The sequence below is a fragment of the Hippocampus guttulatus genome, chromosome 15 (assembly GCF_054856545.1).
Source record: "Hippocampus guttulatus isolate MCC_2025c chromosome 15, RoL_Hgut_1.0, whole genome shotgun sequence".
Lineage (NCBI taxonomy): Eukaryota > Metazoa > Chordata > Actinopteri > Syngnathiformes > Syngnathidae > Hippocampus > Hippocampus guttulatus.
Genome location: NC_141275.1, coordinates 2571233 through 2594721, shown reverse-complemented (window position 1 = coordinate 2594721; position 23489 = coordinate 2571233). Strand labels below are relative to the sequence as shown.

At 40.1% G+C, this 23489-nt stretch overlaps 1 protein-coding gene across 1 annotated transcript in view; it reads left to right on the top strand.

The window, feature by feature from the left end:
• Positions 1–19148, top strand: part of opcml (opioid binding protein/cell adhesion molecule-like) — a 144052-nt gene extending 124904 nt beyond the window's left edge. Inside the window, exons 4-7 of the mRNA XM_086130794.1 lie at positions 10404–10541; positions 11085–11205; positions 12457–12608; positions 16319–19148. Coding sequence (XP_085986920.1) covers positions 10404–10541; positions 11085–11205; positions 12457–12608; positions 16319–16422 — 515 coding nt within the window. The 3' untranslated portion in view covers positions 16423–19148. The remainder of the gene's footprint in view (positions 1–10403; positions 10542–11084; positions 11206–12456; positions 12609–16318) is intronic.
• Positions 19149–23489: the final 4341 nt, after the last annotated feature.

Below are 23489 nucleotides of genomic sequence, written 5' to 3'. Positions count from 1 at the left end.
GTACTCTCTGGTTTGTTCATGGGGGCCGGACCAATTGCAGAGGGGGGCCGGATCCGGCCCGCGGGACGTAGTTTGGGGCCACTTCTCTAATTGCTATACACATCCTTTGTCACCCCTTTAATTTTTTTCACTAATTCTTTCCACGGCTGATTGGTAGTGGATAGCAACTCCCACCATATTCATTCTGTCCAATTACATTTATCTGAAAAAAAAAGCAATGTATAGATTTTGATATCCTGAACTCTCCTACTGCAGAGCAAAACTGTTCCAGCATGAAAAGTCATACAGATCCACCATACTGCATGACTAAGCTGCTGAATGGTTTTAAAAAATGAATTTTGAATGACAACATTTGATTGCAGTAACATTTCAATAACAAACAAGACAGTACCAGTCAGAAGTTTGGGCGTACTTTTTCATTTTCTGAAATGAGAAATGACTTACTGGTACTGTACTGTGGAATGATAAAATCCCCCCACCCCCTCCACTCCAAATGTAGCAGTAAAACAGCTCTTATTAGTTAAAACAAAAATAAGAGGGCAATGGCTCTTTCAGAGTCCATTGGCCTGTAAGTCTTCATTTGGAAAGGCTTTCTTAGACAATAGTTGGCCTTCACAGTCACCCATTCTGCATAGCTTCTCGGATACCATGGTAACATGGGGCAAAAGCATTATAGTAACCTAGCAACAACATTACACCTATCTTAAGGAACAAAAACAACAAACCTGTGGTTCAATGTTGGTATCAGCCATTCATTTTTTAACATCATTGCCGGAGCAAAAAACAAATCAGTATGTTCTCAGCTCTTAATATTTTGAGTCTTACAAAGTATTGTTGCAACCACCTTCGAGACACATCATGTAAATATTTCAGCCATTTGTGAAATACCTTACACAAATCTTGAAATGTAAAGAAAATAATATGGACACGGGTTTCATTTGGTGCCAGATAGTGTTCCTTCGAGATATTTATTTTCCTGATTGTATGAGGTTTGAACATATACTATCCATGAGTGAGCAGATCTACGATTTGAACATGTATGTTTTGCTGTCGGTATGTGTCCTATTACAATGTCAATTCGAAACAATAGTGTAAATAGCAGAAATGGGCATTCCGTCCCTTTAATCTTCCCTAACTGGGTTAAGTATGCGGTGTTAAGAGGCAAAATAACAAGGCCAGAGTGTATAGCCACACATTGTATTTTCTTAACAGTCTATTAAGAGTACAACACTAGTTCGTACGACATACGTTTTTTAAATTGTGCACAAAATGAACAAAATAAGTCTTCATGCAGTTTCAAGAAGTGTTCCTTCAGTTTTGCCGGTGCGAGACCAGAGTTGCTCAACTTGGCATGACAAATCATGCAGATGGAACGCTGAGTCCCATCACAGTCCGTGAATCATGTGAACCCATGTTGTTCATATTCGTCTAACCTCTTTCTTTTTTTGCTCGACATAGCATGTATTAAAACATTTTTCTGTTTTTAAATCACATGACGTACTATGACGACAGTCACACGTTGACTACTAAGCAAACTAAATTTCCCACAGCACTGATTGGACAAGCAATGTCATGTGATCATCATCTGCAGCCAGTGATGGCCAAGCGGGCGTGTCATAACGAATTGACATGTTGAGTCAGGTGTGTCTTAACCTCCATGGCAGAGGCTCCATCGAACCCTTGAGACCGATTCACCGAACCCCTAGGGTTCGATCAAACCCAGGTTAAGAACCACTGACCCAGCCGGTTTAGAAAGGTGGCTATGTTGCCCGCCCACCGAGAAGCTTTTGCGCCAACATTTGATATACAGATATCTAAAAGTAACATTTTCATTTGCATTTTATTTCATCATAGTAGCTATTTTTGTGTTGTGAAATAGTAATGTGGTTGACCAGTTAGCGTATCGGCCTCACAGTGCAGAGGTGCAGGGTTCGATTCCGGCTCCTGCCTTTCTATGTGGAGTTTTCTCCAGGTATTCCGCTTTCCTCCCACATTCCAAAAACAAAGGTTTGGCATCTTAGATAGGTAATATGTTGTTTGAATCAGCGGTCCCCAACCTTTTTTGGCCCACGTACCGGTATAATGTCAGACAATATTTTCATGGACCGGCCTGTATGGTGTGGCGGATAAATACAACACAAAAATATGATATGACCTGCATGACACTATGGTATTGCATTATGCTAACTTAATAATAAACACGAATCAGGAAACGAGGAATGTCCTATCTGGCCGCAACACTCTCTGGTCCCTATGGTAACGTTTAAACGTGCCTTCAAAATAATATACAAAGTGCATGAAAAATATGACTCACTATCGCCACATATTATGCAGAGTCAGCTTGGTGCGTGGGAATCTCCCGTTGTGATCAGTACGTATTTTAAGTAGGACTCCTGATACTGTCTATTAAATGGAGCCTTCTTTTTCTTGAAAGTCATAGGCTCCTCTTCTGTCTCCTGGCTGCTACCTTTCCTCTACCCAAAGAAACTTTCCAAAGACGTTTTTTTTTTTTTAAACTCATTTTGCTATCTCCTGGGTTTCATTTTAGGGGCAACCTATCACGTGACGGAGAAGCACACCTTGACCTGCGTCAAGAATGACATACTGTAGACGGATGTAAGAGCGAATCTGGTAATTTTTCAAAATAAAACATCTTTAAGACCGTGAAATAAATAAAACGGAACTGAAGTAAATAATTTATTGTTTCTGTGTGGCTCGGTACCAAATGACCCATGGACCGGTACCTGTCGGGACCGCAGGTTTAAATGGTAAAGCTCGAGGTGGGACAGTAAAACATTTCCTGGTTGGACTGCTGCAAATCTCTCAGTAAATCACCAGCTGTCAGGGTGACTTTGACAGCTCACACTTTCCTTTGGAACTACAGTATTTTTTAAAATGAACAAGTCTTCCAGTGCATACGAACCAAAAAGTCCCTCTTTCCAATCCATTCACTCTGAGTTGCTTTTTAAACTGGCTGCTGTCATTTGCTTGAATGAAAATTCATAACAAGAAACCCTCTCCTTGTCAACATAACATATCTTACATAAAGCTCTCCCATGGGCCAAATGGAACCGATGCCCTTCAGAAACTAACGTACGTGCGCACCAATTTGTGCGCAAAACGTGCATAGGCGTGGAATGTATGATTCATCAATATTTTTGTATTTGAGTTTGTGCATCTTCTGCAAACGTATTTACAAGATCCTTATACCATGCGTAAGCGAATAAGGAAGGCTCAGCTTGTTGTCCACAGGATGCAAAACGTATTGAAACTGCGGTCCTTTCCGTAAACACGACGAATAATATTAACAGTAATAACTGAAATTGAAAACTAACTCATGAGTAGTCTAATGTCCGAAATAAACATGAAAAGGACACTTATCAGATTTACCCTCGTTCCGTTCAAGTGCTTGTATGTGCTTTTGGACTGTATCCTAGTGTTTCTGCCGGCCTTGTGCGTCTGTTGACAGCTGTTGCGCAAAAGCAGACCAGTATCCCGGACCCAGAAACCATCGAGCCGCTCGCATTAATCCAAAGTTTTCGTATTGTTGCAGTGCAGTTAACCCGACACATGCATGTTAAAAATCTCGAACAACCATTTCACAATTTTGCAAGTGACAAACAATAATTGAACGGTGTTTTTTTTAATCTTCTTTCTTCTTTCTACCCACAATCTTGCTGCTGTAGACTGTAAATTTCCCCAGTGTGGGACAAATAAAGGATATCTTAAATCAATAACCATCCAAAAGATCCATTCGACACACAAATGGCGACTGGCTTGCTGGACGTAGCTCCGATCGGCATGAATTACATACCGTATTTTCACGACCGTATTGTTGGGCGCAGTCTCAGTACGGGTGCTCAGTAATATTATGCTATTTCTGTATTTGACACATACACAAAACGCACTGTATTATTGGGCGCAGCCAGGCATGGTAAAACATACGCCATCTTAAACATACGGCATGCATGCACGCACGCTAAAAACACGTTTTTAAAAAGGCAACGGCAGCAAAACTGAGTTCAGTTGTACTTTATTTAGCCATTTTACAATGTACTCACGACTGGTACCTGCTAGGGACGTGCCTTTAGCGTCCTCTTACACGCCCACCCTTCACTCATTGGCGGACTTCCGCATTGCCTGTCGTCACTCACGTCCGCCTTTTCTCTATATAAACAATGTGTCGGCCAGAGGTGCTCTGTCAGGCTTTGGAACTCGGCGCATACACTAGACGCTCTGCATTATAAGGCGTCCTGTCCATTTTGGAGAAAATTTAAGACTTTTAATGGCGCCTGATAGTCGTGAAAATATGGTACATTATTCCTTGCAAAATATTTCAACAGCTGGTGCAGTAATTGTTTATTGATCGCCTCATAATTTTTTTTCTGTGTGTTTTCAGTCACGAATTTAAGTTCGGAATGAATTAAAAATTATTATTGCCATGTTCTTTGTTTCTGTAAGCTTTCTGAGGATGTGAATATTTGTTATGAATCTTTTAAAAATAGGATGAATATAAAGAGAAAGTGATGATCTCTCGCAGCTGTTTTTTTTTTAACCTCCATGCATTGCCTGAAGCTGTCAAATGGATACCCTTTTTTTAGGGGTGAAATGGGTGTGGATAATGCTAATTTGTGCGACACGTGCACGCCCTGTCATTCAAGATTAATTCTGATTCATCGACGTAAGCACAGTCGTGCAAACAAAATGGGCTGGTCCGCACATGTCCTGAATCCGACGGTGATTTTGTGATTCCTCTCACCTTGAGCGTAGAGTCGGAACATTCCTACACATTTGTTGGTAAATGAGGTTCAAGACTCACACGGTTCGCTCACAGTTTAAGTGGAAGTGTATTTGAAGTTGCAATATAGCCACTGATGCAAACAAAGGCATTCATCAGTTCTTACACAGTGAGGGAGACGGGACTCGTGCAGATCACTGAGCACCATTTCTCCATGCCCGACCCCCCAAAAAATTAAGAAAACTGAAATGGTGAAAAAAAAATTGATGCAATACCCCCGGAATTGATTAGTACACAGTTCTCACACATATTCTGTCGTTACCCTTTATTCTGCCCCCAGTGATTGCATGACAGTGCAGTCCCTAGTGGTGGAAGTATTTAAAACCACCCAAAAAGTAAGTGAGGTAGCCATTTTGAATCATAACAGTGGAGAGGTGTGATCACACTATTTAGAAAGACATGCCTAAATTCACCTGATAGGAGTTTTTAGATCATTGTCAGACATTAGAAGAAACGGTAAGTGAAAAGCCCACTTTTCCTCAGCAAGGTGCTAACAATTAATAGCGTACAAATGGTCTCTGGATTTTGCTGGCCGTGGTCTGTTGATGCTTCCTCGGGGATGCTGACATGAAACACTCAGGCGCATTGTGGCTGTGATGCTCATTCATTGTCTGATAGGCACCGCTACCATTTGTCGTATTAACTTTCCATACAGCACCCATTCATCTAGAACCGACATAAACTTGGGCCAAATAATTTTTTGTTTTGCTTTGTATTATGTAGGGAAGGGTAACCACATTTCCACTCTGATTTGTATAATGTGTTGTACGCATACCACCAGAATGAACAAGACAATACACACCAGAGTGATGAGGCGCATCTCTTTGCAATTTTCTTTTTTGCCCGGGCTTTGGACCCTGAACGGCACGACGTAACCTATAGCTTCCACAACACTTGCAGCTCACAGATCCATGTACATAATCATGTTCTGCCATTGTTGTTCAATTTCAATGTCATGATCTCTTTTCCACTTTTCATCAATTCATACATTTCGCAGAGGGGAGGGAGTGATCAGTGTCGTTCGGGAAGGTTCGGCATTGAGTTTTGAGAAATGGGTGGAATTGGGACATTCAGATATTTCCAGAAGAGTTCATATTTTTTAATTCAGCAGAACTCGCTGTAGAACACATGCACATGCACACACTGCCGATCCAAAGTATGGCTTAACTTTGTTAAAATAAATAAACAGTCTCCTGACTTGTAACACTTACGATAAGATTATAGTGTGCAAAGGTTGCACCACTGTTAGAAGTTTGTTTTACTCCCGCCTACAGTGCACTGAACTTTAGATTTGATCTCAGGACACGTATTTTGTATGTGGACTTTTTAAAAATTTGATGGGTGGGATGTAAAATGTCCTCTAATTCTGCAACAACCCAGACCTGAGTGGCTGCCTCTCCAGCAGCGCATATCCCTGTTTGAGTTTCTTTTCGTCCTTTTAATTGAACGGTGTTTGTTTGGTTTTTTTTTCTTCTTTCTTCTTTCTGCCTACATTCTTGCTGCTGGAGGCTGTAAATTTCCCCAGTGTGGGACAAATAAAGGATATCTTATCTTATCATACTAGTGACTAGTAGTCTAGTCTAGTAGCTCTACACGTGCCCATTACCGAGCTAAAAAAATTCCACAAGTTTACAGTTGACAAATGACCGTCAAAAAGATCCTACAGGCACACACGTCACCAGTGGTTTGCTTGTGATGCAACTTTGACTGGCATCAGTTTCATCAACGACAAATGCCTCTTTGTTGTTCTATACTGTATTTGTCCCTGACTCTCTATTTTAACAACTTGTGCAGTGTTAGTTGATTGAAAACTTCATAATCTATGCCAGCATAGTCTAATTTAAATTTGGAATTCATTTAAAATATATATATATATATATATATATATATATATATATATTAGAGCTGTCAGTTTAGCTTTCAGTATTTTTTCTCACGAGATTAACGCGGCACACGTCACAGCGGATGTTACGTTGCTCTATAAAAAAAAACAGAAACAAAACAACAAGCGTGCTGCACAGGTCCACGCACATGTTTGTTTTGCCAGCCACGGCAGTGCGAGACACCGAAAACGGATACTTAAATAGTTTATGAATGGAAAGTTTACTTTTAAAAAGTTGCCAGATTGTTCCACTGACAAGACCAAAGTTACCTGTATGTTTTGCGGTCGTAAACTGAGCTATCATCATAGCACGTCGAGTCTGAAATACCACTTAATGGCCAAGCACACAGCTGGCGCGAGTACTCCGCCCCCTCGTCTCAGACAGACAGTTATGGATCATTTCAAAACGAAGAAAATGGATGACACGACGAAGAACAAATTTGCTGAAGCCATAGCTAAATGTATGGCTACTGCGTGCAAGCCTGTCAACATTGTCCACAGCTCGACTCCACTTTGGATTGCCAGCGAGAGCCTCCATTACAAGCTGTGTACAGAGATTGTACGTAGCGGAGAAGGCTAAGGTACACCAAGCGGGAGAAGACACTGTTTCGGGAGAGAAATAAGAGACTAGGTTGATGAGCCTCTGGTGAATAAAGAGCAGGTAGCCTGTTGAGTACGATGTATGCCACTGACGCGATTGTTACTTGTATGGAACTATTTTGTGTGGAAGGTTACAGTGTTCCGTATAAATACATTGGGTGGAGCTTCTCTGTGTTCGTCTGACAGCGATTGTGCGCTGAGGCACGTCAAGAGTTCAGCGGTGCAGTGGTAGTGACCTAGCGAACACACTGAAAATAAAACATCTCCAGTGTTGTCATCTAACCAAGTGTAGTCATCCGAAATGATGTCTACACAAAACCATAGAGAGACTTCCGAGCAAGAAGGACCAACAGAATCAGCAGCCTGACTGCTGTATTCAAAGCAAACTTGAGAAAATCGAAGTATGCAACTAGTTTGCCTTAGATGTGCACTTTATAATGTTATATTGCTCTGTTTTGATTCCATAAAAAGAGCTGTTAAAGCAGCTGTTGTGTGGCAAAGTATTTTTGAGAGATTATGTGTGAATAACTGCTCCAAGTGAAAAATGTTCATGTAAAATTGAAAATCGAAATTGTTATTTCAGTAAATATTTGCATTTTGCACATAGAAAACTGATTCATGATTCCATGTTGATGAGAGCATTAAAATGGGGGGAATAGGACAAAAAAATATAAAAAGAAATTCTGAAACGATAAAAAATGCGTGAGTAATCACGATTAATTTTTAGTTAATTTGAGTGAATTATGACAGTTGTTTTTTTTAGATTAGATTAAATATTTTAATCGTTTGACAGCTCTAATATATATATATATATATATATATATATATTATAGTATAGTATAATATATATATAGTCTGATGATATGAACATAGGAAATAGGATAAAGATTGAGAACATTTTGAACATCTCTCCTCACTATTTTTTCTAATTTTTTTTTAACCTTTGCGCATTGACCGAGGTCGACTCGGTTATGCAAATTAGGGCGCCATGGGCACATGGTGTCATTTAGGATGAATTCTGATTCTCTCAACTGAAAACGCAACTGTATTTATAGAGCACTTTAAAACAACCTCCGCTGTATACAAAGTGCTGCACATGGAGCAAACTTATGTACAACAAGAAACACAAAAACAATAAATTAAGAACAAAGACGGTAGAAAGCACAAAAACAGTACAACTAAAAATCAAGTCTGAGTCATGCTGAGTCAAAAGCCAAAGAATACAAATGAGTTTTGAGACGAGGTTTAATGATGTCAGGTCACTCCAAAGAGAGGAACCAGCAACGGAAAAGGCTCGAACCCCTCTGAGCCTCCGCTTAGTTCTTGGTACCTCGAATGTCTGGTCCACAGACCTGAGGCACCGGGCAGGTGTGTAGGGGCGGAGGAGCTTAGAGAGGTAAGGTGGCGCGAGGCCATTTCAAGATTTGAAAACAAATAAAAGGTTCTTAAAAAGAACTCTAAAATGTATAGGGAGCCAGTGAAGGGATGCCAGAGTAGGAGTTATGCGCTCCCTCTTGTGAGTACCATTCAAGAGGCAAGCAGTGGCATTCTGGACCAACTGGAGACGCTAGATGGAGGATTGTCTGACTCCATAATAAAGTGCATGACAGTAATCCAGTCGGGATGTGACGAAGGCATGAATTACTGTTTCAAAGTGCTCATGAGAAAGGAGAGGTTTTACTTTAGCCAGCTGCCTAAGATGAAAGAAGCTGGATTGAACACCAATTTGCTGGTCCAATTTAAAATCAATGTCCAGTTTAAGACCCAAGTTTGAGAAAGTTTGTGCCATCCAGGTCTGTATTTCCTCCAGGCAGTGGCTTCAATGAGAAAGCGTCTTTTTTGCTCAGTGGGACATAGATCTCACAGTCATCCCTACAGCAGTGGAAGGAAATACCGTATCGGTCCGAATATAAGACGGCCCTGATTATAAGACGACCCCCTCTTTTTCAAGACTCAAGTTTTAAAAAATACTTTTTGAACACCAAATTCGTTTTTATACAGAAAATAATTACAGTACAGTAATCCCTCGCTATTTCGCGATTCGTTTATCACGGCTTCAGTGCATCGCAGATTTTATTCAAACATATTCATAATTTTTTATTTTATTTTATTTTTTTATATATACATGGAGTACAGTGCTGTATATGTTGCTCTATGTGACTCGCCGTTGTTTAGCAGCTTCTCACGGACCGTTTGCGGACTTTAATTTTTTTTTACCTGCATATGTTTATTGGTCGCTACTTCACGGATTTACGTTTATTGCGGGTGGTTTTGGTCCCCATTAACCGCGATAAACGAGGGATTAGTGTACATCTGAAACAAATGATTATAACAATATATTTGAGAGAAAAAGCAAGTTATTTTGCAATCACATTCATAAATGAATGGCTTCTGGTTTTTGAAATGTAGATTACATCATAACTTCTCCTCAGCTGCCAGTTCACCTGGCCGATCTTTGACCCACTTTTCCAGATTGTCACTACATTTCTCCATTTTCTGTTATCTGTTCGATTATTTTCTTCTCTTTTCCTTCTTGCCGTTATTTTTTATTTTTCTTCTTCGTGCTGCCGCTATTTTTATTTTTATTCTTCGTGGCAGGGGTTCACTTTGGCCCGGGAGTCAAGTTCAGCATTCGCTTCAATGATATCTGGCGCCATCTAGCGTCGTGAATGGGTATAATGTCTAGACCCCGAATATAATAGTTTTTCAGTCTTATTTCAATGCAAAAAAACACCGACTTATATTCGGGCCAATACGTACCATGTTACGACTCAGAGCAGCTAAGGCTAACATCAACATCGGCACTGACCTGGCAAGAGTTAGATTGATACGTTTTGATCACTCAAAGGAGTTCTCTACAGAATTTATCTGGGACCGCTCCAATGTGTCTTGTTTTTTAAAGGCGGGACATTTAGTCCAATACTTTTGCGCTGATTGGGTGACGTAGCAACTTGTGCAGGCCTAACAAACTTTTGTTTTGACCAGTCCTGGCAACGGCTGAAAATGTTGACACGGGCATGCATTTTAATGCTTGTGTTCCTCTGATACGAGTTTTCATAGACCATATAAAGGTCAGTAGGAATACATTTTTAATACAAATCTTTCTTCCTTTCTCCTTTACAGGCACTCACACATTTGTAACAGAAGGAGAGCATCTGGAGCTGGCTACCATCAGCAAAGATCAGTCCGGATCATATGAGTGCATTGCTTCAAATGACATATCCGCCCCAGATGTGAGGACAGTACAGGTTGCAGTCAACTGTAAGAGTCATACAATCACTTTATCTGACAACAATTAGGGTGGTGGGTGTTACATTGTTTATGATTTCGTAGTACTGTATTAATTTATTTACAGAGAGGTGTTTTGTCCTCTCACCAACATATGTTTCAGTATTATGTTTTGATATGTGCTGGAACATTGATATGCTGTATTAAGTCGCTCCTGAGTATAAGTCGCACCAGCCATAAAATTCATAATAAAGAAGAAAAAACTATTAAGTTGCACTGGAGTATAAGTCACATTTTGGGGGGAAATTTATTTGATAACATCCAACACCAAGAACTGAAATGTACTCTTGAAAGGCAAATAAAAATGAAAATAGAGAACAAAAGGCTGAATAAGTGTACGATATGCTAACGTTTCGCATGAAAATAACGTGAAATGATAGAATGTGTTAATTATTTTACACCTCAGTCCCTTGGGAGTCCTCTCTGGACACCACGTACTGTATCATCCAAGACACAACTTCTTCGGCAGGAATCTCATATCATGAATCTAAACATGTTTTTTCATGTATTTTATAGATCCTCCCTTAATTTCTAAGGCAAGGGGTACAGGTACTGCAGTCGGACAAAAAGGCGTTCTTCAATGTGAAGCTTCAGCTGTGCCTCGGGCAGATTTTGAATGGTACAAAGAAGATCGCAGGCAAGTTTCACCTCAGAGCTCGTTCATTGCTATCCAATACATTGATGCACAAACGCAGAAATTATGAGAGTTTTAGGTTGTGGTTTCACGCTCACACATCATGTATGATGTTTGAAATTAGATTGCATTGCATTGCTCTAAATACATTCAAAATCACACGAATTGGGAATTTTACTATTCAGCTGCTTATGAGAAAACACAATTTCTCCAAAAAGTACTAAAACCGTTGGACAAAATTAAGCCAGGGGCAAAATAAGTTCAATTGTGCATTTTCATCCAAAAGGCCAATTTTTATGAGTAGTGCAGTTGACAATGGCTCTCTAAGATTGGAACTTATTTTGATTTACAGTACACTGGAAATAAGTGTACAACATTGTCATGCGTTTAACTTTTAATTCCCATTGTTTAAAAATATGAGTTTATTCAACTTAAGTTTCCAATTTTTATTCAGGTAAAATGCAATTTATTGATTTTAACCTAATGCAAATTTACAGCAAAGCACTAAATGTATACATTTCATTTAGACCAAAGGATTTTTTTTCATCTATTAAAAAATGTTTTGTTAATTGATCTATGCCAACCATGTATAGTAACAGGAAGACCAATTCAACGCAATTACATAATGACATACATTTTAAGCATTTTTTTTAAATTCAGCATTATGGTAGTTTTAAATATTTGAGGCAAATGAAATGTATACTGTTCTAGTGTACAAATGTGGTTTACACAAAGGAAAAACTTTCATCTTGAACTGAGGTTTCTTTATATTAGGTCATTAATCCAATTTAAATTTTGTTGGCTTTGCTTTAACAAACGACAGTAGTTGAAAGTAAAACCCTCAGGTTATACCAATAGACATTTTTTTTTAATTGATGGAGGACTAAATATTGACTGTGACGGATTACTTCAATTTTTTGAGAAGTTCATGTAGTGTTTTCTTTTTTCTGTGGAGATTTTCCAGTTGGTAAAATTTCAGTTTGAAGCCGTTAAGCTTGTAATGCAGTTTGAACCAAGACTCCTTTGTCATATGCCGATTCTGATATCATTTTCATGAGATTATTTTTTCTCATGAAAAATGTATATTTAAATGGTTATAATTAAGATATAAATAGACATGACATTAATTTAAAGCATATTATCTGTTTTGTTAAAAACTCTGATGAGTCAGTTGGGAAACAGCCACATGAACTTTTACATGATTCAGAGAAGACTGTTCCTTTTTTTTTGAAGTTGCTCCTGTCTGTATTTCAGGCTGTCCAGTGGAAATAATAGGATCAGGATCGAGAATCGAGGCAAACAGTCAATGCTGATCTTCTTCAATGTTTCCGAAGAAGACTATGGCAACTACACGTGTGTTGCGATGAACACCATGGGGATAACTAACACCAGCATAATTCTTTATGGTGAGTTCGATTGCTGAATTTATATTTTGTATTACATGGCAGAGGTCAACATCAGAAGTGCTCGCTGTCGCCACACACTAGTATCACACACGGGACCAAAGAAAGTTCATGGTTTATTAAAAGTATCAAATTACAACAGCATAGGTTTACTTTTAATATAACTCATTTGGCCCACTTAAAGTGAAAAAGACAAAACTCGTTGATTGTTCATGAGAGTCCAACATGGCTTTGGTTGGTCGGTGAGGTCCAATTTTAGCTAGGATTAGGGTCTTGCTCTGGAAGGAATGAGACATACACACCTTTCAGACGTGAATGTTTTAATGTGAACAAAATGATACATTTTCCACAATGGTGTGTGCTGTATCTTGTGATATGGTGTCTTTTATTTGCATTTCTACTACTCATAAATGATCTAGTCATAATAGTATTGAATGATAAATATCCAAGGTTACCGTGTTCCATGTCCATATAAATAACGGGGGTGGAGTTTTCTGTGTTCGTCTGACAGTGAGGTGCGCTGAGGCACGTCGACAGTTCAGCGGTGCAGTGGTCGCGACCACGCTGAAAATAAGAAAACGTCTCCAGTGTTGTTTCGAACAAAGCGTAGTCATCCGAAATGATGTCTACACAAAACCATAGACTTCCGCGCAAGAAGGACCAACAGAATCAACATAGCCTGACTGCTCTGTTCAAAGCAAACTTGAGAAAAACGAAATATGCAACCATGGCTTAAATCCACTATAGGCAGACTATAATTTTATATTGCTCTGTTTTGATTCCCTAAAAAGAGCTGTTAAAGGAGCTCTTGTGTGGCAAAATATTTTTTTCACTGTTGTTGATAGACAGTAATTTTAGGGGTGTTCACACGGCAAGATTTGCTCCGGTGCTACGCCGGCACTGTGCCAGTAGAGCGTTCACACGTGCAAATTACCGTATTTTCACGACCATTCGGCGCACCGTATTATTGGGCGCAGTCTCAGTAACGGGTGCTATTTGTGTATTTGACACATACACAGAAGGCACTGTATTATTGGGCGCAGCCAGGCATGGTAAAACATACGCCAGCTTAAACATACAGCATGCATGCACGCACACTAAAAACACGTTAGCTTGAAGCATACGGTAGCATGCATGCACGCTAAAACATACCAGGGATGTTAGCATAAAGCATACGGTAGCAGTTAAGACATACGGACACACGCTAAAAAAACATTTTTAAAAAGGCAACGGAAGCAAAACTGAGTTCGTTTGTACTTTATTTAGCCATTTTACAATGTACTCATGCGATTGGTACCTGCTCGGGGCGTGCCTTTCGTGTCCTCTTACACGCCCACCCTTCACTCATTGGCGACTGGTACCTGCTAGGGGCGTGCCTTTAGCGTCCTCTTACAGGCCCACCCTTCACTCATTGGCGATTGGTACCTGCTAGGGACGTGCCTTTAGCGTCCTCTTACACGCCCACCCTTCACTCATTGGCGGACTTCCGCATGCCTGTCGTCACTCACGTCCGCCTTTTCTCTGTATAAACAGCGTGTCGGCCAGAAGTGCTCTCAGTCAGGCTTTGGAACTCGGCGCATACACTAGACGCTCTGCATTATAAGGCATCCTGTCCATTTTGGAGAAAATGAAAGACTTTTAATGGTGCCTGATAGTCATGAAAATACAGTAGCTCCGGCGTAGCCCCAGAAAACAGCTTGCACCAGAGCAAATTTGATCCACCTCAGGGAGGTGGTTTAAAAATTTGCTCCAGAGCAAATGCTTGTTTGCGAAGCAGCACCGATGTAAATTTGCACGTGTGAACTCTCCAATTTGCTCTGGAGAAAAATGCTCGTTTGCAAGGGGGAGTAGCCTCGCTACGCATGAGAAGAGTTGATTACGTACGGCGAGAATGCGTTGCTTTCGTGCTCTGTTGTACTTCTGTCATGTGTTTGTTTAATAACGACACAAGACATGGCTGGTTGCAGCACTCTTGGGTTATACCATCTCAACTAGAACGGTCACCGCAGAAAGTGTTGCACGTACGACCTTCAAATTTTGCACACTGGGCGTCAATGAAGTGAAATCCCCACGCTCGATTGCTACAACTCTCAAAGAGATTTCCATGGGCACTCCAGAGCCCTTCGAGAACCAGGGGGCAAGTGTATGCTTGTCTTGTCGCGTGGAGTGTCTCCAAGTCACTTATTCGATGTGGTGCGTATTTTATTCAGCAATTCCAAAAGATAGATCGTCTAACATCTGTTTTATTTCTGGCTCATCTGCCAGAAAACTGCCTCACGAATGGCATCGTGAATCCTGTCAAGAACTAGGCACAGGTGGTTTGGACTCAAATGCACAGACTCAAGAGTTGGGGGGAGCAAAAAACTTTGACTGCAGGCAAAAGTCGGTACACGTGAAAGACAAAATTATCAGGTAGAGACCAAAAAACAGTGTTAAAAGTCAAAAAAAAAAAAAAGCCCCGGCACAGAATGACGATGAGACTAAAGCGCTGGAACGTGACCTGAGTGGAATCAACCAACTGGCAATGAGACAAGACGCGCGAGGGGAATATATACAGGGCTTGATTGGGGATGTGAAACAGGTGAGGACAAAACAATCAGGGAGCAGGTGACACAGACGAGGAAGGGGCGGCGAGGCAGAAAGCAGGCAGTAAATCATGACACATCCGTATTGAACTGAAGAAAAATAAAGGCATACATCGTGCAAGAGTCATTAAAACAAAATTTTGCAGGAATGACTGATAAAACAAAAATGATATGAAAAATTCAAATAAACACACGTGAGACAGGCATTAGTTAGAGACTGACAGACAGAAATCCAAATCTGTCTGTGCTTAGTAGGGCATCTGTCAATGATGCCCACTTCTAGCACTTCGCGATTTGGTCATTTGTTCAGCTGTAGCACGCTGAACTTGATATGTGCTCGGGACAATTTATTTTCTGGATTATAAATTGCATTATAAATCACACCAGCCATAAAATGCATAATAAAGAAAACAAACAAACCAAATTTACACTGGAGTATAAATCACATTTTTGGGGGGAAAGTATTTGATAAAATTCAACACCAAGAACAGACAATTTAAAATAAAAATCAAATAGAGAACAACAGGCTGAATCAGTGCACGATATGCTAACGTTACATGACGCCTAAACAATCAACTGAGAACGTGTCTGGTATGTTCATGTAACCTATTAAAAGTTATTCAGATAACTAGAGCATAAAGAACAAGCTAACAAGTTTACTAAACCATCAGTGTCACTGCAAATCACTAAATCCAATGAAATCTTCATCCTCCTTGTCACTTGAAAGCAACTCCGCCCACTCAGGAGGTAGAAGATGCTGCTCCCTCTTGTACGTCACTTACCTCAGACTCATCGTCGACTTATCAGCACAGGTCTAGCGCGCCCTCTTGTGGTTCAATGTGAAAATAGCAAGTGAAATGCTAGAATAATGTGTTAATAATTTTACACATCAGTCACTCCAGAGTATAAATCACATTCCCGGCCAAACTATGATAAGAAACTGTGATTTAAATACGGTATATAACTATTAAATGATAAATGACATACCGGTATACAGTATTTTACAACTTAAAGTAGCATGCGAAGTTATGCTGAGGGTTTTTGTTTGGTTATTTTTGTTTGTTTGTTTGTTGTTTTTTGTGTATGAGCTAAGCATGGTAGAAATGTTGCATTTTTTTCCCCCCTGAGGACCTGGCGCAATGCATGATGTCAACAAGGCCGCTGTTTTGCCCCAATTCTCCTTATGCACCTCACTGATGATGACCTTCCTCTACCTGCTGCTGGAGTTCTGATGTTTCAACGGGACTACCTACGAGCTTCTTTCTGGATTGACAAAGAACAAACTGTTGCCATGTAAAATTTAGGGAAGGGAAAAAAAATCAAGAGGCGCCAGTGGTTTGTTTTGAGTTTTCTCTTATTTTGCATTGGAGTCTGTCCCCCTCAAAATGTGCGGCATTAATCAAATGAAGGGGAAAAAAAATCAGAACGGTGCATTCTAATTTAATGTTGATCAAGTCCTGAGTTTGTGTATGCCCAAAACTTTTGTATGTGAAAAGAAAAAAAGAAAAAAATAATAATAAATGTAACTGTTGATGGTTGACTGTTTCTTGCCCAATATCGGAGTGCACATTCTGATGATTATTGTGTAATGTCTATGTGTACGATACAACTTAACTTTTTTTAAGTAAATGATAAAAGGGAAATTGATTGTTGAGTTTAATCTGACTGTATTTTTACAGTTATATGCAAAACAGAATAAGACACTCTTCATGATGAGCAGTAAAAACACAACATGATGAATTCTCAGGCAAGTCCTACTACATCATGCATCGAAATTGTATTTTACATTAGCATGTAGAAAATGTATAGATCTGTACAGAAGAGAAACAGGTTAAGATTTCGTTTGTTTGTGTACAGTAGATCAAAACTGTAAAACTGGCCTCCACACAATAACTGTGTCCTTGCAGCTTCATGGCATATGTTCATACAAAAGCACTGATGTTTTTTTTTTCTGCTGGGATGTGAGTTGAACATGTTTAAAAGTACTGCAAATGTGTTGGTGTGAGTTGTGCGAATTAAGTCTGTTTGTTTTGTACATTAGGTTGTCACAACTTACTTATGCAATTTGCACGACGAATTAAAGAAATACCTATTTGTTGTTTTTTAGATGAGAGGGGTCACATTTTTAAAGTGCGAATTACAGTGCATATGCATTTTTATAATCAGCAGATTGCGGACCCACCTAGAAAACGAAAAAATGGGAATTTTCGAGAAGCAGTGTTTCCCGTATTCAGTAACGTTTTAGACAGTTGCCCAACAGTCACTTTAAAATGACCTGTCGTCAATAAAATTAAGCCTGACTTGAGGAGCAGTTCACCGATTTTGATGCAAACCTTGGAAAAAATACATTTCAAGGTGATTCACCTCTATCTCAAGAGTGTTTTTCCACATGTTTGACTGGCATTTATTTTATAGCATTAAAGGGACAAAATTTTCCAGTGTTGTTTTTTTATTTGTCCAGGTCATGCAATTAAATAAACAGTTTATCATGTGCAATGCTGTCCTGGCAGCTAACGGCAGAGTAAAACAAAGCAAAAATACAAGCAAATACAAATATATAGACAACATTCGTGTCATCTTTATGCACCTTTAGTTTTTATTTGTTGGGGTTTGGCTACAAACAAGAATATTTGAAGCAGAGAAGTTGAATAATCTTCAACGAATGTACCATCGAGTAACATGGTGGATTTTTTTCTAAGTTTAATGGATGGGTGCCTTAAACCCAAATTGATGAAAGATGAATGGGAAACTCGTGCGGCGTGGGTTTTCTCCGGGTACTCGGCTTTCCTCCCACATTCCAAAAAAATGCATGGCAGGTCAATGGAACTTTCTAAATTGTCCACGTGTAATTATGAGCACGAATGGCTGTTCGTCTATTTGTGCCCTGCAATTGGCTGGCAACCAGTTCAAGGTGTACTCCGCCTACTGCCCGAAGACAGCTGGGATTGGCTCCAGCACTCCTGCTACCCATGTGAGGATAAGCGGATCAGAAAATGGAAATGGGAAACTCTCGACTAAATTCTGCATGGATATCTTAAGTAAGATTTATTTGGGTGCATTTTAATACAGCACACTTTCTGCCTTGGATAGGATTTTTTATTTAAACTGATTGTATAGCACAAGTGGATTATGCAGTGACGTTATTATATTGTCCAGTTAACTCATGCACACTTTTTGGGATTGAGTCAAGTGTCGATGACAAAACAACGGGTAAGAGATGCTTGTGGGAATGCTTTTCTTGTGATTGTGTTACATGCCTGTGGTGTTGGTGAATCAGTCATCTGTAGACTGTCACTGGACATGAAGATCCAAAAGCCTACAAAGTTAGGGATGTACGTGACCCCTTTTATCTTCGGTAGTTGAGGACAGTGTTGATCAGAAGTATTGATGTCATTTCTCCCATCAAATGAGGACTAGCTCTGGTATTAACTTAAAAAGTGTATTATGTATGGTAACATGAATGATGACCTTTTTTGGGGGGAGTTTAAACAATTTTCTTTCATGTGTTCAATATGTACTGTATTCTCGTCCTTAATGCATAACACAGGCATGTCCAGCTCCGTGCCTGGAGGGCCACTTTCCTGCCTGTTTTCCATCTCTCCCGGCTGCAACACAACTGATGCAGATGAGCAGCTCCTCAGCCAGCTCTGAAGCAACATTAGAACGATCCTAATGATTTGAATCAGGTGCGTTGCTCCTTGGAGAGCTGGAAAACAGGCAGGACAGCCTGTCCAAAGTCGGTCCTCCCTTGAGGACCGACTTTGGACACCCCTGGCATAACACTACCTGTATATTTTTTGTTGTCATTTCTAAAAGATGAGCACTTTTATGGCTTAATTGTTCAATATGATTCATGACTGCTGGGGAGTCTGCTTACGAATAGTCACTCTTGTGGTATCTTGTCATGGTATCATTTAACTGAAAATTTCCAAACTGTCCATAAATTGTTCAAGTGTGACCTCAAGTTTCCACTCATTTGTTGTAATCTTGTTTGCCTGCTCTTGGCAATCTTTGTGTGTGTGTGTGTGTGTGTGTGTGTGTGTGTGTGTGTGTGTGTGTGCGTGCGTGTGTGCGCGTGTTTAAAAAAAAACTGTTCACTGATTTAAGAGGAATTAGTTTAAAATTCATTATGCTTAAAAATAGATGATTGTTGGTGAATGGGGGAAGACAGATTTTTATGAAGTGATCCATACCTGCAAAAGTTTTCAAAGGGAACCCGCAGCGTTCAGATACATTTCCTCAATTTATAGAAGACATCGTCAATTCCATAAATATTTATTCTGTCTGATCATCCATGCTGTGAACATCGTGAAACCCAAACAGCAACAGTTTCCTGCGCAATCACTCAAAAACGTGAACATTTGAATCAAGCAGATTGTGATTTGAATAAAACTCGGTGTACTTGTTGATAGTCATGGCACAACAGCACATCTCAAATTTTAGGTCGACCCTTTTATCTCAGGAACGAATGGGTCAATCTTCACAGAACAGGTATTGTTGGAAAGGGAATTTGCCGTATTTTCACAAACAGACGGCGCTTCGCATTAAGAGGCGCGGTGTCAGTTGCGGGTGATATTTCTGTATTTAACACTTACATAACACGCGCTGACATGGAAAAACGCACGCCATCTTAAACAATATGGTAGCAAGCGCGGTAACATTCATGCACGCTAGCGTATGTTTTTAAAAAGGCAGCGGGAGCAAAACTGAGTTCAGTGGTACTTTATTGAAGTATTTAACATTGTACATTTGAATCAACCATCCATAAATCCATCGAAGTCCTCATCTGTATCTGAAACAAACAGCTGGGTGAGTTGTCCATCAAACACGCAGCGCCGTGCCACTGTAGACCTTGCATGAATGGTTAGTTGGCGATGTTTCATAAAACGAAAGCAGCAAGACGGACTTCATTGAAAAAGTTAAATTTTCATTTCTTCTGCAAGCGTTTTTGCTCTCAGTCGAATAATGACAGTAGAGGTGCTTCTCCCGGCTGTTCTGTGTGACCATGAATCCATTGCTCGAGTTGGTCTTTCACCTCGACTTTTTTTCCGCGGAAACTCAACTTCGTCTTCTTGACTTGGCAAAGCTCGTTCTCCTGCTTCCTCCACTTACGAACCTTAGATTCGTTTATCTTAAATTCTCTTGCGGCTGCTCGATTTCCATGTTCCTCTGCGTAACTGATTGCTTGAAGTTCGAATTGTGCTTCGTAGGAGTGCCTCTTCCGAAGTGTTGTTTTTGGGATTCCGAAGTTGTTTTGCCCAATCCACATTCCAGCATTCTGTCCACCGACTGGTGGCTGTGACTTTAGCGTCCTCTTTCACGTCTAACCTTCTGTTTTAATATCAGCATGCCCTTCTCAGTTTACAGATTATGGAACTTTCTGCCTTAGATTCGTGCATAGATTCGATCAAGAGTCGGCAACTCAAAATCTTGAAAGAGCCATATAGGACAAAAAAAACAAAAATGTCTGGAGCTGCAAAAAAAACAAGAGCCTTCTTTAAAACTTACAATGAAGGAAACACATGTCGTATGTATGTAGGAGACTGGATTGTTTGTTATTCATTCCTTTGTTGTGTGTTCACAAACGCCCCCATAGAATTTATTTTGTGATTTCCTCGCTTGATTTTTTTCTTTTGGTGCATTATTATTTTCGCTTTTCATTGTGTCAGTGAAATGTTCATTAATTTCCGTTTTTCAGAGGCTGTCTTTGAACGCCTCTTGAGTCGAATGAGAAGAGAGAAGACATGCAGTCGGACGCAGATGTGTCGTTTTAAAAAAACAACACCACAGCTCTCCTTTTTCGGAGCTGCAACATGTATCTATATCTATTTGCCTATATATATTAGCCTACAATAAAAATCTTTTTCCATTTTCAAATTTTTTTTTATAAAGCTCCAGGGAGCCACTAGATGTTGCTACAGAACCGTATGCGGTTCTGGAGCCGCGTGTTGCCGGCCCCCGCATTAGGTGCTCCGTCCATTTTGGAGAAAATTTAGGACTTTTAACTGTGCCCTATGGTCGTGAAACTACAATACTCAAGGCTGTAACTCAAAGAACAGCTTGTTTACATCTAAGATAAATAGCGTGAGTCTCCTCCCTTTCTCGTTTGAAGAAGAGCTTTTCATTGGCTTTCCAAAGATGTGTGGCCATAAGAATTCTCTTTAGCCCTGTGACATCAAATGTGTCATATGTAATACTTAAGTTTTGGAGACCTCTATGTCAGCGGGCCCCAAACCACCAGGACCCTGTGCACGGCCTATTTGGTACTTGGCAACAAAAGACAGAACCACCAGAAAGGCCCCTACATCTCCCCACCCCGTCGACTACCTTCTGAAGGGCAATCAATATAAGTAGGGCAGGGTGATTATATGATTGGGAAATTTGATATTACTGTATGTGAGCAGCTGCGATCTGGGAGCATATTTACTCCAACAGATGTGGCGGAAATGTGCGTGACTGCAGCCAATCAGAGTTTAGCTTTTTCTTCTAACTTTGGTTTGCAACTTGTAGTCAACAGAATCCGCCAATACATGAAGGAAGAGGCAGGAAAAAGAAAATAAAAGTAACAAGAACAAGACATGTGGCATACAGCTTCACTGATGGGCAGCCATGACATGCAGTAATCTTCCAGAGATTGTTATTTTGACAAGATAAGAGCATTCCCATCGCTTTTGTGACGGTATCTCCAGAGCGAGGAAGCTGTCATGCAATGTCATAAACAAGACACTGGAACAAAACCGTTGTGTCATTTGATAATGCGGCACCCAAGTGATGAAATGGAAAGCATGAAAATGCGAGCAGTGTGTACAGCCCGCCTCCATAAATATTAGCAGTTTAGCCGCTAATAACTAAAGCAGCGATCATCTTGTGATCATGCACATTCACAAGAAGCAACGATGTTCTTTCCGAGTGAAGGATCATAATTTTAAAATTGTATTTATTCTTAATGCGTATTATATATAATTATTCCCAAGGGGGTCCATTTTTAGTAGTTCACCTCTGTTATTTTTCCCCTTTTGTACTGTTAAAAATGTTTAAAATTAATGAAGAAATCGAATGTTGAAGCGAGAACAGGTCAATTATTTAATTACTAAACAGCAGCATGAGTTTACTGCCTGCAATAAATTTAAATGCCTTTAGGGGCACCACGTCTGTTTTTGGATGAATTTAAAATGTTCAAAAGAAAAACCTCTTGAAGCTTAGATGTGAGTAACTTTTATTTAATACACAAACACCATGCACAACGCAGTTTTTATGATGTGCAGCTTTATTCTGTAAATCTACATGGTAATTGGAAGAGGTGCAACAGAAGGAAAGTGAGTATACAGTCATCCCTCGTTTATTGCGGGGGTTACGTTCCAAAAATAAAAAGTGATAAATGAAATCCGTGAAGTAGGATTTATAATTTTTTTTTTTAAAAAGCCAAAAAAATGTTAGAGGGACGAAATTTCAAATGTGCTGTATGTTTTACATGGCAGTGGTGTGCAACCATATGTTAATGATTCGACAATTAAGGATGGAAGAGACACTGCTGCTTTTTTTCTTAGAAGCCTCCTCTCTCTCTCTCTCTCAGCCACACACACACGCTCACGAGCGCACAAGCACAGCGTACACAGGACACACTAGCACGCATGGTAAACAACACTTCAACACTGATCAAAGATCAAAGAGTAACCCACGTGATAAGACAGAAGGGGGTGCTGGGCGGGGCTGAGAAGATGCAAGGCCATGTTGATTGGCTGTGCATCTTCTCAGCCCCCCCTCCCCACCCCACGTGAGATAGCTCCACTCGTGCTGTCATTGGTGGACGTCGGCGTTGGGAACCAATCAAGTTACAGCCATGCACAAAACCTCTGAGTCATTGACATTTTTTTCGAATACAGTACTTTGGGGGGGGGGGGGGGGGAGAAACCGTGATGTAATGAAGCCACGCTAAACGAACCGCGATAGAGCGAGGTATCATGTACTGTGAAAGGATTGGATTGGATAAGCTTTATTGTCAAATGTACTGTATGTGTAACATACAGCACAGATGAAAAGAACAAAAATTAAAAATTAACAATCTTGACATGAGATGGTGATGACTCCTAACAGGACAAACGTGGCACTCCTGGATGTGAATTTTACCACTAAAACACGACTTAACGTTTCAATGGTCAATTCAACAACATTGCAACTCACACAATGGCACAAATTGTCCCTGAATTAATTAGAGTAGTTCACCCTGATTCTGGTCTTACAGGCAGTGGTCAATCTTTTCAAGAAAGGGGAATGGCAGGAAGAGGTTGAAATATAAAAA